The sequence below is a fragment of the Cornus florida genome, unplaced genomic scaffold (assembly GCF_030987335.1).
Source record: "Cornus florida cultivar Cherokee Brave unplaced genomic scaffold, ASM3098733v1 CherokeeBrave_3.0.0_Hap2_Chr03, whole genome shotgun sequence".
In the NCBI taxonomy this organism is placed as follows: domain Eukaryota; kingdom Viridiplantae; phylum Streptophyta; class Magnoliopsida; order Cornales; family Cornaceae; genus Cornus; species Cornus florida.
The window spans coordinates 63338936-63356375 of record NW_026775573.1 but is presented as its reverse complement, the minus strand read 5'-3'; the positions used below and the strand labels follow the sequence as shown (position 1 = coordinate 63356375).

Here is a 17440-nt window from a genome sequence, read left to right as displayed (position 1 = left end):
CAAAGTAGTATAATTTTGGGGCGTGAACTAATAATGGCAATGTCTAAAGTGAATACATTCACTTTAAAAACAAAGTGTTATTGCACGACAAGAAGTGTTCCAAAGCCTAAGCAATCTCAATGACAATTCATATGACAACTTCATATTTTTCAAAACATCTATTAGCAGTTGGTAAAATTCTGAAATTAATCATCAACAATGGTCATTATTTCTTAAATTATAACTTAGTAGTATTGAAATATTCCTAAAAATTATAATCTTATATCTTAGGGAAGATCTCTCAAACAAATCAACTTGTAAAGTATAATATCTATACCTTGAAAATAATGAATAAAAAGAAAATTTACAATTTTCTTATCCTGCCTCTTAAAACATTGAAGAAAGTGATATAGAACCTCCGTCCTCAGTTCTCTTCTCTTCCGAGCCCCAGCCCGATATGGTAGAATGTGTTAAGTAAGTGTTAGGTATTGTTAACGGAATCTAATGAGCATCGGGATTTGATTCAAAGAAGGAATTGCAAAGTAAAAATGCAAGCAAAAACTGCTATCTGGGTTTTGATTCAAAAAAGAAAATAAAAAAGTAAAAAAATAGGATTTTCATAGAACGAAAAGGAAAGGAGGGAGGATTAGGGTTTTGAATTAAAAAAGAATTAAAAAACAATAATACACTATGCTTTTGATGGAACCAGAAGGAAAGAAGAGAGGAATTAGGGTTTGGATTCAAGAAGTTAAAAAAGAAATAATAGAAGAAAACAAAAAGAGAAGAAGAAAAGTTGCAAAAGAAATTGCAACAGAAAGAGAAGAAGCGCCCATTTGCCCGTTTTCAACTTTTTTCAGATTTTTATTTTTTAGTTGACAAGTTATTATTAACTTCAATGTTCCGTTACTTGCCTTTTTTATCACGCCAAGTCAAACAAAACCTCAAGTAGCGCATTGTAAGAAACCACATAGGAATTCACTCTGGAGGACTCGCCCCGAAAAGTGGAGCTGGATTTTTGGAGTACGTCGGCTCGAGTGTGGTAATTTGGCTGGCAAAAGGTATTGGACCCATATGCTTAATTTAAAATTCTTTAACGATCCATGGAGGCCCAATTGAAGGAGTCTTATAATCATTGCCGGCCTTAGTTGATCCAATACATATAAAAATACAACCGAGAGAGACACGAAAGGGACAGGTGAAGCGTGACAAACACCACCCACCCAATTTGGCCGTTAGGGCCACTCTTCCGTTTCATTCCCTCCACGTCCTTGTATATTAAACGGACAAAAAGCAAATAAAAAATTTTCAGGCAAAAATGTTCCAACACGAATGTGTGTATCATGTGTGTGTACACACCTTTTGGGTTTGCCTTATACATTCCCAGAGAGAGAGCGAGAGAGAGAGAGTTCCTATTGCCACAAAGAGAGAGAGTTCCTACTTCTTGATTGATTTAAATGGGAACACTCAATATATCAGCAGCTCATTCAGTTAGGGTGCGTGTTTTAATTCCGATTCTTACCACATCTAGACGCTCTTTCTTCAAACCTCCCATAACCCCAACCTTCAAACCCATGTTCGCCGCTAAAGTGCATGCTTCTTCAACAGCCTTCATTGAAACCAAGCCGGTATTAATTCGTCTCTCTCTCTATATGTGTGTATATATATAGCTACAAAATTGATATGAGATTCAGTTTTTATTTTTTTTTGGAATTAATGAGATGTTAATACTGTGAAACAGTAGAATTTAGGATTTGATTTGTTAAAATATAGTTTGTTTAATTGAGGATTGATCCTCTTCAGGCGAAAATTCTCACCAGATTAAGCTTAAATTCGTTTGAGTTAAATCATTGAAAGTAGTTTAGGACGACCAAAACAGCAATTATTATCTTTTTTCCGGTTAAACATATTAATACCAAAAATTGTATTGTGAAAATGAGAAATTAATTTTTGATATTAATGGACAATAATGCATTTTGCAGCACAGAATGGAACACATGAAAATTAGAGGCCATGTTGTTTTTGAAATAGTTTGTAATATTTTGATCTCCTATGAATGCATACTTCTGCATAATTTGCACTTGCACTTCCATATGGATTTCCGTTCCAAGTAACTCCCAGTATAGTTGAAACTTCACAACTTATGGGGGCAGACCTGTGCGGAGACTAAGGGGGGCCATGTCCCCCAAATCATCTTTACAAATACCTATTTTATAGGGCCTAAAATAATTGTAATTAAAATTACTAAAAAGATTTTATTTTATTTTATTTTATTTTATTTATTTGATAAGTAAAATTACTAAAAAGATTTACTTGGCAAAAACATGTTAAGGCTGCGTTTCGGCCATCAACATACAAGACATCATCTATGCTAGAAATTTCTTAAGTTTTCCTAATTGTTCCCCTACCAACAATCAAGGCTTTCTTGTTACCCCCAAAAATGACACAACCACCTTCAAATTCGTTTAACTTTTCAAATTTAGATTTGTCACCAGTTATATGTCTTGAACAACCGTTGTCAACATACTATTTAGAATTGACATTGCAAGCTTTAAAAGCCGTGTAAATGAGCATGCTAACAAAATTCAATTTCTTGGGCATCCAAATTATTTTGGTTTTAACAAATGCATTGCAAGATTTAGACATTCTAGTGTGCTTCAAATCAGATTTCTTTATATAGGCAGGCTTGACTTTAGAATTTCTATTGGCAGAAGATGCAACATCTAAATGATCATACTTCCATGTGGTATTGGTAGACTGAAGTAGTTCAGATGCTTTGAGAGTAATAGGATAAGCAGCATAAACATCACCACTTTCAGATTTAACAAAGGTAGAGTGTGTAGTGGTTTGTTTTACCTTCTCACCTGAGCTTAGATCAAAACCAATACCTGTCCTTCCAATCTGTTTGGTTGAAATTGTTCAGATTTCAGTCATTTTCTTGGACCTTTCTTCCAAGGCCATAGCAAGTTCCTCTCTGCACCTTTAGTGCTTTAGTTTGTTTCAACTGACCTGTAATTGACACAATAGCACACTGTTAGAGAAATGGAGCAAAGGAGAGAGTTTTACCTTGATATGCTTGAGGAGGAGCTCCTCAGTCTTTTCCAGCTCAAGGTTGACCAACTTCAATTCCTTTATCTGAGAATTGCATTTCTTTGCAAGCCTTTCACATTCAGCTAAGGCTTCATCAAGATCATCATCCTCATCTTCCGCCACATCTTGGTTTGAAGGGAGTTCTTGAAAAGCCATAAACAAACAAGCTTCTTCTGCTTCTTCTTTTTTATTTTCTGATCCTGATTCCCATCCAGTAAGTAATGCCTTTCTGCTTAATTTTCCTTTGTACTTAGCTGCATCATTCTTCTTCTGCTTTTGTCCTTTTGAGTTGCGAGAACAGTAACAGGTTTGATTCTGTTGCTATCCTTTCTTCCTCATCCCGAATATCTTGAATTTTCTAGCAAGGTAGGCCATTTCATCTTCTGATAGATCATCCTCAGAACCATTCTCTGTCTAATGGTCAACTTCCTTAGCTTTCAAAGCTGCCTCCCTTTTTGATGATGTAGGAAGACCAATTCTCATTTCATATGCAATTAGAGAAGATTGCAGATCATCAATGGTCATGCAGATCAGGTCCTTATCTTCCAAAATGGTTACCTTTGGATTAAACGTAGCTGTGAGTGATCTAAGGACTCTCTTGCAGACTTCTGAGTCCTTTTACATCTTCTCCAAGAGTTTGATACTATTAACTATTTCATTTACTCTGAAGAAATACTCAGCAACAGTTTCCCTATCTTCCATCTTACAGCCTTCATACTAAACCTTAAGAAGCGTATCATGTTCTCTTTGATTGTTCTATTTAACTCATGAGCAGCCTGGAGTGAGTCCCATATATTCTTAGCTGTTTTGCAGTTCTTGACCATAGTGAATTCTTGCTTCTTCAAAGCACAATACAATGCATGTCTAGCTTTGCCATCAATTGAGATAGCTTGTCTGCAACTGTGGGATTAGCTTGGTTGATGATAACTACACCTTCAGTAGTAGCATGTCAAACATCAAAGGACTGATGAGACATGACAAAAGTATCCATTCTAATCCTCCATGAGTCATAATTTGATCCATCAAACAGTGGAGCCTTGATAGTGGACTGTACCTCATCAGCCATCCTTAAGACCTCTTCTGCAGGTGATTAAACCTCAACAATGCAGACCCTAGCTCTGAAACCAATTGAAGAACCAAGAAGGGGAGGGGGTGAATTCGTTCCCGGAATTCTTTTCTTAATCTTGACCCAAGCAATTCCAATATAATGAATGCCACTAGAGAGCTAGATAAGCAGTAACATGCCTAATGCCAAATTAATTTGATGTAAGCCCTTCTCAAACCCTAATTATGCATACATGTTTGCTAGAATGCACAAGAGACATAATTGTAAATGTAGGACACCAAATTTACGAGGTAAAACACCAAATGTAGGGGAAACCTCGAGGTATTAAAGCCTAGTTCCAAATCCACTATGAGCAAAGTTGAGGTTTACAAACTCTCACACTCTCACTCACTGCACTCAGCAAGCTCACTACAAGAGCACCCAAGCACTCACCTTGTCCACGACACCCAATGCTTGGGCTAGACACTCACCAATCTCACTACAATAGCACTCAAGCACTTCCCATGTCCGCAACACCCACAGCTTGGACTATATATTCTCAAAAACAAGAAGGAAATATAAATGAAGTACTCAATCCCTTCCAATTAGAATCACAACACAATTAGCTTGAGCAAGGTAGTAGCTGATACTTACTGCTACAGAAGAAGCTGCATACAAAGGTTTGGAAATCCATATTTAGTTGCAGCCTCAGAATCTGCTTGGTATTGGCTTGACAAGATAGGAAATAGTATTCAGCAGTTGCTCATACCAAGGGAAGCCTCAAAAACAAAACATCCTCTCTTGAAAACAACTTTGAGACTTGACATCACCATATTCTGTTTTTCAGCATCAGCAGGCAAGGTTGGCGAGAATGGGATGCAACCTTGATTCTTGATGAACTGAGGTTTAAATGACCTTGCAAAGATAATTCGAACGCCTTCTAATACAATTTTATTTATCAAAAAAATCAGGATGCTCACAGGACCAAAATGAACCATACTTGGACAACCTAGGGTCTTAATAGATTTAATATAATAGTGTCTACAGTTTTTAGTACCAAGAATGCAACTTCTCTTCATTCTTCTGAGACCGTGATGAACTCTGGTATTTAGATCTAGAAAATAGAGGCTCACAGAATTCAAAAGCTCATTTGTGCACTCAGAAATATGAATCCTGTCAAAAGCTCTCTCAGATTTTCAATTTTGAGCTCACAGCCTTTTCTGCTGATATATGCACAATATATAGACCTGAGATATGATACAGCTGAGGATAAGAATGACAACTTTTAAAGCACCTTTACAGGAATTATCTGACCGCTGCAAGAATGACAGCAATGCCCTCTCTATGCACCTTTACAGAATTGGCAAGTCTGCCATTTGGAATTTGAACTGTAGCAGCACCTGAGCAAGGATAGATATGGCCTTCTCTCAGCAAGGAACATTCTAGAGAATGTAGAGTTGACAGAGTACGTGAATGGCACGTGACACACCTGTGCATTTGCACAAATGCCCTAGAAAGGGCTGTCGGTGCATATCTGTAAACATGAGAGCAGCTGTCAATATAGTCGACTCTATCAAAAGTATAGTCAACTGTTCTAGTTGTAACAATTTAGCACAGCTTTCTGGAATGACATGTAGTCAACTCTAATAGGGTATAGTCAACTGCCCTAGATATATCATGTTTTACATTGCTACTAGAATTACATGACAATCGACTGATCTAAGGAGTAGTCGACGGTGTCACATAACAGACTACAAATAAATTGCAGAAGTGAATGCAATGTGCTGATATGAATTTTTTACGATAACTAGGATTTCAAGATGTTATGATGCGTGCCATTAGAACACATAAGTATTGTTTAGACATTAATAAACCGTTAGTTGATTAATGGAATTTACTGTTTTTAAATGAACCTTTCATTTATTTACTCATTTTCTTTCTTTTTTATTTTTTATATATTTATGTATTTTTTTTGGAAATGTTAGAACTGATCTGCATGTATCTGAAATATGTAGACCTTGTGCTCTGGCTGTTTCCTTTTGTCCTCCATTTTTTTTTTGGGGAAAAAAAAACTATGGACTCCATTAGATATCTTTTAGTTACTTTTTATGTTTCAACTTTGAGAAAGAAAACTAAGAAAAAGAACGAAGTCAATCAGAGGATCACTAAATTTTATGAATAAAACTGTACCATGTATTGTATTTGGTGCATTCTGGTAACTTTGTTATTTTTTTACACTGTTGTATGTTTGTAATATTATAAGACGTGAAACACCACTACACACCGTATTTAGAAAATTATTACTATAGTAAGATTTCCTAAAACTTATAACGGATGGAGAATAATGGGGATGAAAGGAACATAGACCCTATCGTGGCGGGGATAAAGTGGGTATAGAAAATAAATATCCAAAATATACACTAGCAGGAGTTCTATGTCTGTTTTGGTGCAGTTTGGTGATTACTGCTTTGCTTTCCTGGAGAAAAATTTGTCTTAAATATCATAATTATTAACCTAAATCATAAAAATAGAGAAAATGAGTAAATCTTATAGTTGATCACACACCACCCCGACATGGATGTACAAACACATGATCTGTGTGTGTTCAGATAGTTGATGGGAAGATTTGTAGGATTATTAGAATTTTAATTCTTCTACTGAGGTGATTCTCTCTGCTTTCAACTACATTTTCTTAATGGGAAGGCCAGTTGACTGTAGTAGTGTTACTTATTCATTTGTTTAATGAGATGCAAATATGCGTTTATGTCATACTCAGCTTTGTAGTTAGTTGACTCTTTTTCCTTATGTCTTACATGTTTTACTTTTCTCTCTTCAAATGTATTGGAAGGTTTCTGTAATAGAGGAGAAGGAGGTCAACAACCACAAAAACATGTTGGCTTGTCCCATTTGTTATGACCCAATGATTTGGAATAGTGATCCAGGACTATCTATGTAAGTTATCTCCATCACAACCTCAGTAGAAGGATCTCCCTTTACTTGTCAACATTTTCCTGTACCCTCTTCCGTTTAACTGGTGTGTTATGATATTTTCCTTCCTTCTTCTATTCATATTGTTTTTCCTGCTTTGTGAAGTTGCATGCTAGTCATCCCCTTTATAAGTGTTTCTGCTGCATGAATTTCCTACAGGGATTCTACACCTCAGTCTAGTTTACAATGCAACACCTGTAAGAAGGCTTACTTTGGCAATGCCACTCATCTTGACTTAACGGTATCTAGTGGGGCCAAGGAGTATGGTGAATATAGGCCCTTATCCACAGAGTTATTCAGGTACTGGGAATACTTCTATTTGCATTCTTATGACCTTAAGTAGCTATCATACACATTTAAGTTAAGAGTTTGGTAGCATGGGGTATATCAGAGCATGGGTGAAGAGTTGAAATGGTTGCCATGTGTTCAGTTTCTTGTTTCATGAAGCCTATTCCAAATTATATATATGAAAACTTTGGATATATTGGAGAAGGGGTGAAGGGTTGAAATGGTTGCCATGTGTTCAGTTTCTTGTTTCATGAAGCCTATTCTGAATTACATATATGAAAACTTTTGGTTATTCTAGAGGCAATTTCAAGGAAAATGACATATAATGTTCACCAAGATGGTTTCCTTTAACTTTGGCTTTCCCTTTTTCACAGCTCCTGAAACTGTCAACACAATAGAAATTGGTATTTTTGTATGATATTACTATCCAATGAAAATAAAATTATGACTTTGTCTTAAAGACAAATTTTCTGATGTGTCAGTATATTTTATGGGTTATTTGCCCTGTTCCAGGGCTATTCTTTATATGAAAAATACTGAAGCTGAATGATGTAATGTGGAATTAGATTACCACGTAGTTGAGATAGTAGATTCTTGTTGCTCTAGTACTTTTGTTTAACTTCTGCAAGTGGATTTACCCACCTGCTTTTTAAGGAATAACTTCAAAATTAGTGTCGTCAAAGTAAAGAGGCCTCACGACCACAATGAATGTATTACGCTGGTCATAGAAATTCCTTATTTCTTCTTAGAGCAACCTTAGTTTTCTTTTAGTATGTAGATTTTAGCAGCATTTGAAGAAAAGAAAATTTTCCTTCAATCCTTTAAATAAAAAATGAAATTATCCTCCAAAATTTTGTCCAGTCTATCAGGTTATGAGGGAGGTAGATTGTTACCTAAGACTGATGGTCCGAGTATGCAAGGTTTAATTAGACCCCCGCGGCGCCCCGGGGGGGGGGGGGGGGGGGGGTGGGTGTTTGGGTTTGGGCCTGAGGGGTGGAGTGTGTGTATGGGTATTCAGTTTAAAAAACTAACTTTTCTGATTTATGTTAAATCTTGATTAATTTCCAGTTAGTGAATCATCTCTCTTGAAACTCACACAACCACTCTGCCCCTATGGGGACTTGAACCATCTACCTTCTACTTTGTAAGGTGAGGAAGTATCACTAGGCTGCAACCCTTGGTGATAATCATGCGTCTCAATTGCAGTCACATGAACACATAAAGTAGTAAATAAAATAAAGTAGAGACACGAGATTTTTTATGTGGAAACGTTAGATGGTGGAAAAATCACATAACCTAATCCATCCATGAACAATCTATTACGAGAAAGGTATTTGTTGTAAAGCTCAAAACGGAAGCGAAGAGAGATATGAAATACGAAGAACACAAGGATATTACGTGGTTCAGCCACTAGGGCCTACAGAGGGCTACATCACTTTATAATATATTCTCTCTTAATCTTTGTATACAATGATCACCTTTATTTATAGGTGAAAGAATAGAGGTGATAAATATGGAAAATACATTAATGGAAGATTCCTAAAATCAATACCATAAATTACTCCGATCATATTCTATTATAGGCTAGAATCTCTCCTATGATATTCTAGTATCAAATATTATGTCAAGGAATAATTTAAGGGTTCCTATAATAATATTTTCCAAATATAACATCTTCTAACACTCCCCCTCAAGCTGAAGGCCAGCTTGCATATTAAATCATGAAATAGATTTTTTTTCCAACGATTAGGAAAAAGACAATAAAACTGCTAGAGACACGGTGAAGGCGAAGAATAATGCTACCGAACACACCGGCAGCCCAAATAAGTCCACATACCACCGAATACATGGCGAAGGTGACAAACAACGCTACCGAACACACCGGCAACCCAAACAAGTCCACATATCACCGAACACATGGCGAAGGTGACGAACAATGCTATTGAACACACCGACAACCCAAACAAGTCAATAAAAATTGCCAGAGACATGGCAAAGGCGAAAACATTACCGCCGAACAAACCGGCAGCCCAAACATGGAACAAATAGCACTGAGAAACCCTTAGCAACATTTTAGATGCTAAAGGAATACCCCAAAATAGGGGTCCGAACCTAGGAAGAAAATTAGGCTCTGATACCATGTTGTAACGACCCACTCCACCATATGGTATAATATTGTCTGCTTTGGGCCTAAGCCCGCACGGTTTTACTTTTGGGCTTTACCCCAAAAGGCCTCATACTAATTGAAGTGACACACCTACATATAAGCACTTCACATTTCCTTTACCCAGGCGATGTGAGACTGTGCATCCGTAGCTTGCTAATGTGATAGACTGACAGTGTCTCGCACCCGCCTATGACACACATTTGAAACACGAAGAACACAAGGATATTACGTTGTTCAGCCACTAGGGCCTACAGAGGGCTACATCACTTTATAATATATTCTCTCTTAATCTTTGTATACAATGATCACCTTTATTTATAGGTGAAAGAATAGAGGTGATAAATATGGAAAATACATTAATGGAAGATTCCTAAAATCAATACCATAAATCACTCCGATCATATTCTATTATAGGCTAGAATCTCTCCTATGATATTCTAGTATCAAATATTATGTCAAGGAATAATTTAAGGGTTCCTATAATAATATTTTCCAAATATAACATCTTCTAACAGTATTACACAATATGTTGAACATACTCAACCCAAGAGTCACCTATTTACTTCTGACTCAGGAGAGAAGATCCTCTACGATCTCTGCTGCTGCCAGTTAGCAAACTTTTTCACTCACAAGTTTGCTCTCCGTGGTTGTTCAATTCTTGGCCTTTAAATTTTCTTGATCGATGCTTTGTTTCGGGGACAGGGCATGGGCTCCTCCAATTTTTGTTGGAAAATATTATTATAAGAACCCTTAAATTACTTCTTGCTAAAAAATTTGATATGAGCTTTGTGTGTCGTGGATGTAAGCCCTAGTGGCTGAACCATGTTATATTCTTGTGTTCTGTATGTTTTAGTTTCTCTTTTCAATTTTTATATCTTTCAATATGGTGTCAGAGTAAGTTTATCATACCCTACTTTATACTCTACTTGTCTCGGATCTTCAGATCAACTCATCTCGTCTTGGATATTCGGATCAACTTGTCTCACACTCTCACAACTTCATATGTAGTTTCAAGTTGGACACTTGAGTTAAGGGGGGTGTTGGAAAATATTATTATAGGAACCCTTAAATTACTCCTTTATTGAATATTTGATATGAGGATATCATAGGAGAGATTTTAGCCTATGACAGAATATTGATTGGAGTGATTTATGGTATTGATTTTAGGAATCTTCCATCAATGTATTTTCCATATTTATCACTTGTATTCTTTCACCTATAAATAGAGGTGATCATTGTATACAAAGATTAAGAGAGAATATAATGAAAGAGATGTAGCCCTTTGAGCTTTGTGTGTCGTGGATGCAAGCTCTAGTGGCTAAACCATGTTATATTCTTGTGTTCTTCATGTTTTAGTTTCTCTCTTCAACTTTTATATCTTTCAATATTTTATTTGTAGACCCAATCTTTTATAATTAATAATGCCCCCCCAACCCCATTTTTTTGTATTTTTTTTTTAAACCCTTGTTTATGGGTTTCTTAATAGTTATTAATGTTGAGTTTAATAGACTTACATTTGATGTAACCCCTCAAAAATCAATTACCACGTTTTTATTCTTACTTTAGAAAATTCAAAATTAGTGAAAGAAAATTAAATTCCATTATAGTGGTAGACTGGTAGTCCTTACTACAACATATCAATTCTACATTCAAATATATATATATATATATATATATATATATATATATATATATATATATATATAAACTTAAATAATTAAGATGAAAAAAACTAATACGAAAAGGAAAAAACAAGAAAAGAAAAGAAAAAACTATTATAATATATTTAAAATTTTACTTATATCGTGCTATTTTGGCCCCGACAGAGTATTTCTAGATCCGCCCTTGCTTTGTTTGATTGTCTTTGATGTGATACTTGCTTTGAATCTTATATAGAATAATCTATTGTAATTCCTAGATTGTTAGGGACGACGTTCAGAGTAGAAATTGATCCAATTTTGATCTATTCTCTTTGTCTCTCTCTCAGTTTAGTCTCTCTACTCTCTGTTCAATCCCTCTCTCCCTCTCTCTCTCTCTCTCTCTCTCAGCAATCTTTTTGTTTACCCAGATTTTGTCTCTCTCACTGGTTTCTTTGTATTTGTTTCTTTCATCCTTTGCTTATTACAATCTCTTTCCTAAATGGATACGAAAGAGTCTCTACTCCTTTGGTTAATGACTAGTATCAAATTGAAGGGTATGTGGGAAGAACTGAATGTTTATCAGCCGTTGATTGTAGATTTGGAACAATAGAAACAACATAGAAATTTTGAGTGGCAAAATTTTTGTCTGGTCTTAAACCTGAACTTGCTCCTATTAGTTCTCAGATTTTGTTTGGTACGGAAATTCCCACAACTGGTGAAACCTTTGCTCGGGTTCGGAGAGCCTTCATTCTTTCTCCTTCTCTTGGGAAGGAGGCCCATTCTACTCTTATTGCTCCTGTTGGACTACTTCACACGCCTCGTGGAGGATTGGGAGGTACAGCTTCATCAAAACCAGGACATGGTGGTAATTAAGGAGGCAAAGGTCGTAGAGGAACCAAGAAGTGTACTCATTGTGGCCGGACCAATCATTCTGTTGACTACTGCTGGGAATTTTAACGACAAGCCAGCTTGGGCAAATCAGGCAGCGGTTCGGGGGGGAGAACAATGCATCTACTACAGAAGAAAATGTTTTTTCTAAAAGCTGAGTATGATTCAATGGTTAAAGTGTGCAGATTTGTCTTCCACCTCCACAGCTGCTATAGGTGCTTCAGGTAATATTTGTCTTCATACCTTGTCTACTGCACCTTGGATCATTGATTTAGGGGTGTCCGACCACATGACAAGCAATTCTTCTATCCTTTCAGATATTTCCCATGTTTCCTTCCTTACAGTTGTTACTTTAGCAAATGGTACCAAATCTCTTGTTCATGGGATTGGTACTGTTTGCTCTTCTAGTCTAACATTCTCGTCAATTTTGTAGCTTTCTCAATTTCCACTTAATTTATTGCTTATTCATAAACTTACATCAAAATTGAATTGCCCAGTCACCTTTTTTCCATCACATTGTGTCTTCCATGATCTATGGATGAATAGGATGATTGGTGGGGGATTTGAGAAGGATGGTCTTTACTACCTTTAGGCATCTTCTGTCTCGTCAGCATTTCATTCCACCACCTTTTCACCTTATTATTGGCACTGCCATCTTGGACATCCATCTTTAGACAGTCTTGGCATTTTAGTTCCTTATTTACCGACTTTCTCTAAATTTAATTGTACTACTACTTGTGAACGCAGTAAATACTATAGGGCTAGTTTTAAGCTTCATCCTGATAATTAATTTTTGAAACCTTTTGAGCTTGTTCATTATGATATTTGGGGACCACCTAGAATCACTGGTTTATTTGGTGTTCGCTACTGTTGAAAAATATGAAAGTTGAAAGAAATTATACATGAAGAACACAAGGATATAGCGTGGTTCAGCCACTAGGGCTTACATCTACGACGCACAAAGTCCAAAGGGCTACATCTTTTTCATTGCATTATCTCTTAATATTGTTTACAATGAGCACCTCTATTTATAGGTGAACGAATACAAGAGATAAATATAGAAAATACATTGATGGAGGATTCTTAAAATAAATCCGATAAATCACTCCAATCAATATTCTATCAAAGGCTAAAATCACTCCTCCCCCCCCCCCCCCCCCCAAGCCCAAGTTTGTACACGGAGATTTTAACTCAAGTGTTCAACTTGAAACTAAATACGAAGTTGTCGAGAGTCCAAGACGAGTATATTCTAGACAAGTGGATCCGAAGATCCGAGAAAAGTTGATCTGGAGATTTGAGACGAGTTGATCCGAATATTCAAGACTAGTTGATTCGAAGATCCAAAACGAGTATAGTATAGAGTAGGGTATGATAAACCTGCTCTGATATCATGTTGAAGGATATAAAAGTTGAAGAAAGAAATTAAACATAAAGAACACAAGGATATAGCGTGGTTCAACCATTAGGGCTTACATCCACGACACACAAAGCCCAAAGGGCTACATCTTTTTCATTACATTCTCTCTTAATATTTTTTACAATGAGCACCTCTATTTATAGGTGAAAGAATACAAGTGATAAATATGGAAAATACATTGATGGAGGATTCCTAAAATCAATCCCATAAATCACTCCAATCAAAATTCTATCATAGGCTAAAGTCACTCCTATAATATTCTTCCAACATCTACTTTGTGTCGTTTGTTGATGATTATTCTCATTTGACTTGGATTTATGTGCTTAAAGATAGATCTCAAGTCCATACTATCTTTCAGTCTTTGTATGCTGAAATTATAAATCAATTTGATGTCAAATTACAAGTTCTAAGAACCGATAATGCCCTTGAATATAAACTTAGTATCTCTCAGCAATTCCTTGAGTCGAGGGGTATCACTCATCAAACATCTTGTGTTGATACTCTCCTCAACAAAATGGAGTTGTTGAACTAAGGAGTGGGCCTATCCTTGTCATTTCTTATGTCTTAATGATTCAAATGAATGTCCCAAAACACTTTTAGGGTGATGCAATTCTTGCAGCAACTTATTTTTTCGTTCTAAAGGAAAGTCGCCTTTCCAAATGATGTTTCTCGATAGAAAACCATTTTACTTTCCACCCAAAGTGTTTGATTGTGTGTGTTTTGTTCATAATTTGAGCCTAGGGAGAGACAAACTTGATCAGGAGCCCACAAACGCATATTCTTGGGTTACTCTCGCACTCAAAAAGGATATAAGTGTTACAATCCTACTCTGTATAAACACTTTGTGTGTGGTGACATCACTTTCTTTGATGATGTTCCTTATTATTCCAAGGAGGGTAGCCAATTGAAGGATTGTTCTTTGAAAGAAAGTATGTTAACTACTGTACCTTAGAATAAAAATTGAACCAACCGCTCCTCGATAGTAGGAGCCATCCCCATTCTTGCGGATCCCGTCCTTACTCACTCCGTCACCCAACGGAAGCTCTATAAAACCAGCTAAGCTACTAGCAGAGGGGCCAAATTGAGGATTCTTTGTCCAAGTGACCTTTGAGACGATGGTTCTGAAGTAAAGGCTTCCATTGTTCTACCAACTCTAGTTTTTGATTATGAGGTTCCCCTAGTTCTTCGGGTATATGCTCGATGTTGGAAGAGACTCGTTGCCCCTGTGCCTATGGTTGGTGCAGTAGAGCCTTCCATTTTGCCTCTCCCATTTTGCCTCAAATTTTGATCATCCCATTGCTGTTCGGAAAGGTAAATGGTCCTGCACCAATCATCATATTTCACATTTTGTATCATACAATAAATTATTTTCATCCTTTCAAGATTTTCTTTATCTTTGTTATCAATGCTGTCCCTAAGTCCTACAGGGAGGCACTTTCTCATCCTGGGTAGAGAAAATTAATGGAAAATGAAATGCATGCTTTACACTTAAACATACTTGGGACCTTGCTCCTAATCCTAAGCTTGTGAGTGCACAGGTTGTTGGGTTTCCACAATTAAATAGATACCGAATGGCATTGTTGATTGGCTAAAGGCTCGTATGGTTGTTAAAGGCTATACTTTTACTAAGGGCCCGTTTGGTTTGTTTTTAGCTAAAATAGAAACAGTGTTTTTGTTGAGGAGTGTTTTGGAAAAAATTTAGAAGCATGTTTGGGAACGATGCTTTACTATGGAAATGTCGGAAACAAAAACATGAAAAACATGTTTCGTCACATAAATATATATATATATATATATATATATATTTAGTTTTTGGCGTTTAATTTTTGGAATAAACTATTTACATGGTAGCAGTTGCAGTGAGAGGGGGGGCAAGCTTGAGAGTTGAGAGACGGCGGGCCGAACTGGAACAGCGGGCGATGGAAACTGAAAGATATGGGTTTTGATTTTTGTAGACAGATAGATAAACTGAAATATATGGGTTTTGAACTTCTGATTCTTGTAGATTTTGTAGTTTGCAGTTGCAGAGAGAGAGAGAGAGAGAGAGAGGGCAAGTTCAGGTCTGAGAACGAGAATAGAGATGGAGGCATTATTTATAGGTAATAAAAGATTTTGATTCTTGCAGACAGATAGATAAACTGAAATAAATGGGTTTTGAACTTCTGATTGTTGTAGATTTTATAGTTTGCAGTTGCAGAGATAGAGAGAGGGCAAGTTCAGAATAGAGAATGGTGTTGTATTTGATAGGTGTTGTATATGTTTCAAGTTTGAATCCAGCAAATCCAGTTTCGATAAGTGTTGTATTTGATAAAATCCAACAAATTGAGGGCCTAACTTGGATCGGTGGTGATGAAATTTGTTGAAATCACCCTTGAATCGCAGAGAGAGTATCGGGAGAGGAGAGAGAAAATTTGCCCAAAATGACCTAAAATGTTTATATACCTGAAGCAAGTGTGTTTTAAGTTGGGCTAGCTGTTTCCTCCGCTACAGTGAATTTTATGGGCAAACAATGCTGAAACAAGATAAACACCATTTTGGTGTTTCAAGTTTTGGGTCTCTTTATTGAAATGTTTTACAACTGTGCAAAACAAAACATAACCAACCAAACATGCTTTGGGCTTCATTTGGGTTACTGTAGCGGGCCTAAAACAAAAACAACAAAAACAAAGTAGATGCCAAACAACCCCTAAGGGTGCAACAATGGCCCGTGGCCCATTGGGCGGCCTGATCCCGATAAGATAGTAGGACGGGCTTGGGTATAGGTTTTGTCTAGCGGCTCGGCCTGTAAGCCCGCCCACCAAAAACCGTATTACTTTAAATATATATATATATATATATTGTTAAGTTATTCATGTTTTTTTTAATTGATGATAACATAAATAAAGTTACTTAATTTTCTTTTTATTGTTTTTTCTTTTTTATGTTTAAATTTCAAACTTAGCTTCTGTTAAGTTTCCAGTAACTTGCTTAAGTTACTTGTTTTTCTTTTTATTGTTTTTTCATTTTTATATTTAAATTTCAAACTTAGCTATCCGAATTTTTATTTTATTTTTTTTCCCTGTTTAAATTCAAACTTAGCTACTGGAAATTAAGTTTTAGTAACTTGTTTGAAACTTAGTTAGCTTAAGCTTCAAATTCATGCAGTGGATAGTTTAAAAAAAAAAAAAAACAAAACAAAAGGGCAAAAAAAAAAAAGAAAAAGAAAAAGAAAAAGCTCGTAGCCCGGCCCGTTTGAAGCCCGCAAACTGCCATCCCAAGCCCAAGGGCAAGGCTTGGGCTTCTTAAAATGAATTTAGGCCCGGCCCATTAAAAAATCAAAGCCCGTGGGCTCGGTTTGGGTGGGCTTGGGTTCCCAAAGTTGCGGGTTGGCCAGCCCGACCCAGCCCATTATGCACCCTTGTCTCGGACCTATGACCTTGATTATACTGAGACATTCTCTCCTGTGGCCAAGCTGAACTCGGTTCGTGTGATTATTTCTCTTATTGCTAATCTAGACTGGCCACTTCATAAACTCAATGTTAAAAATGCCTTCCTTCACGGGATCTTACTGAGACGGTGTATATGGCTCAATTTCCTGGGTTTGAGTCCAAGGGGGAGTGTGTCTGTAATCTCAAGAAGTCTTATGTATGGACTTTAACAATCCCCATGTGCATGGTTTGGTAAGTTCAATAAAGCAGTAGTGGTTCATCGTCTGACCAAAAGTTAGGTTGATCATTCTGTCTTCTTTAAGAAGACGAAGCTTGATATCGTGATACTTGTTATTTATGTGGATGATATTGTCATCACCGACAGTTATAGGGACGACGTTTAGCTTTTAATCCATCACTTGAGTTCTACTAGGACGACCTCCGTGGGCGGGTGCGAGACACTAGGCGGCCTACCACACTGGCAGACTACGGGTGTCACATCCCACAGCGCCTGGGGAAGATAAAGATGAAGTG

The 17440-nt window shown here is 36.7% G+C and overlaps 1 protein-coding gene across 1 annotated transcript in view; it reads left to right on the top strand.

The window, feature by feature from the left end:
- The first annotated feature begins 1294 nt into the window (after positions 1 to 1294).
- The window catches only part of LOC132300668 (uncharacterized methyltransferase At1g78140, chloroplastic), a 32235-nt gene continuing 16089 nt past the window's right edge, over positions 1295 to 17440 (top strand). The window contains exons 1-3 of the mRNA XM_059797846.1: positions 1295 to 1604; positions 6960 to 7063; positions 7259 to 7399. Of these exons, the coding sequence (XP_059653829.1) occupies positions 1434 to 1604; positions 6960 to 7063; positions 7259 to 7399 (416 nt within the window). The 5' untranslated portion in view covers positions 1295 to 1433. The remainder of the gene's footprint in view (positions 1605 to 6959; positions 7064 to 7258; positions 7400 to 17440) is intronic.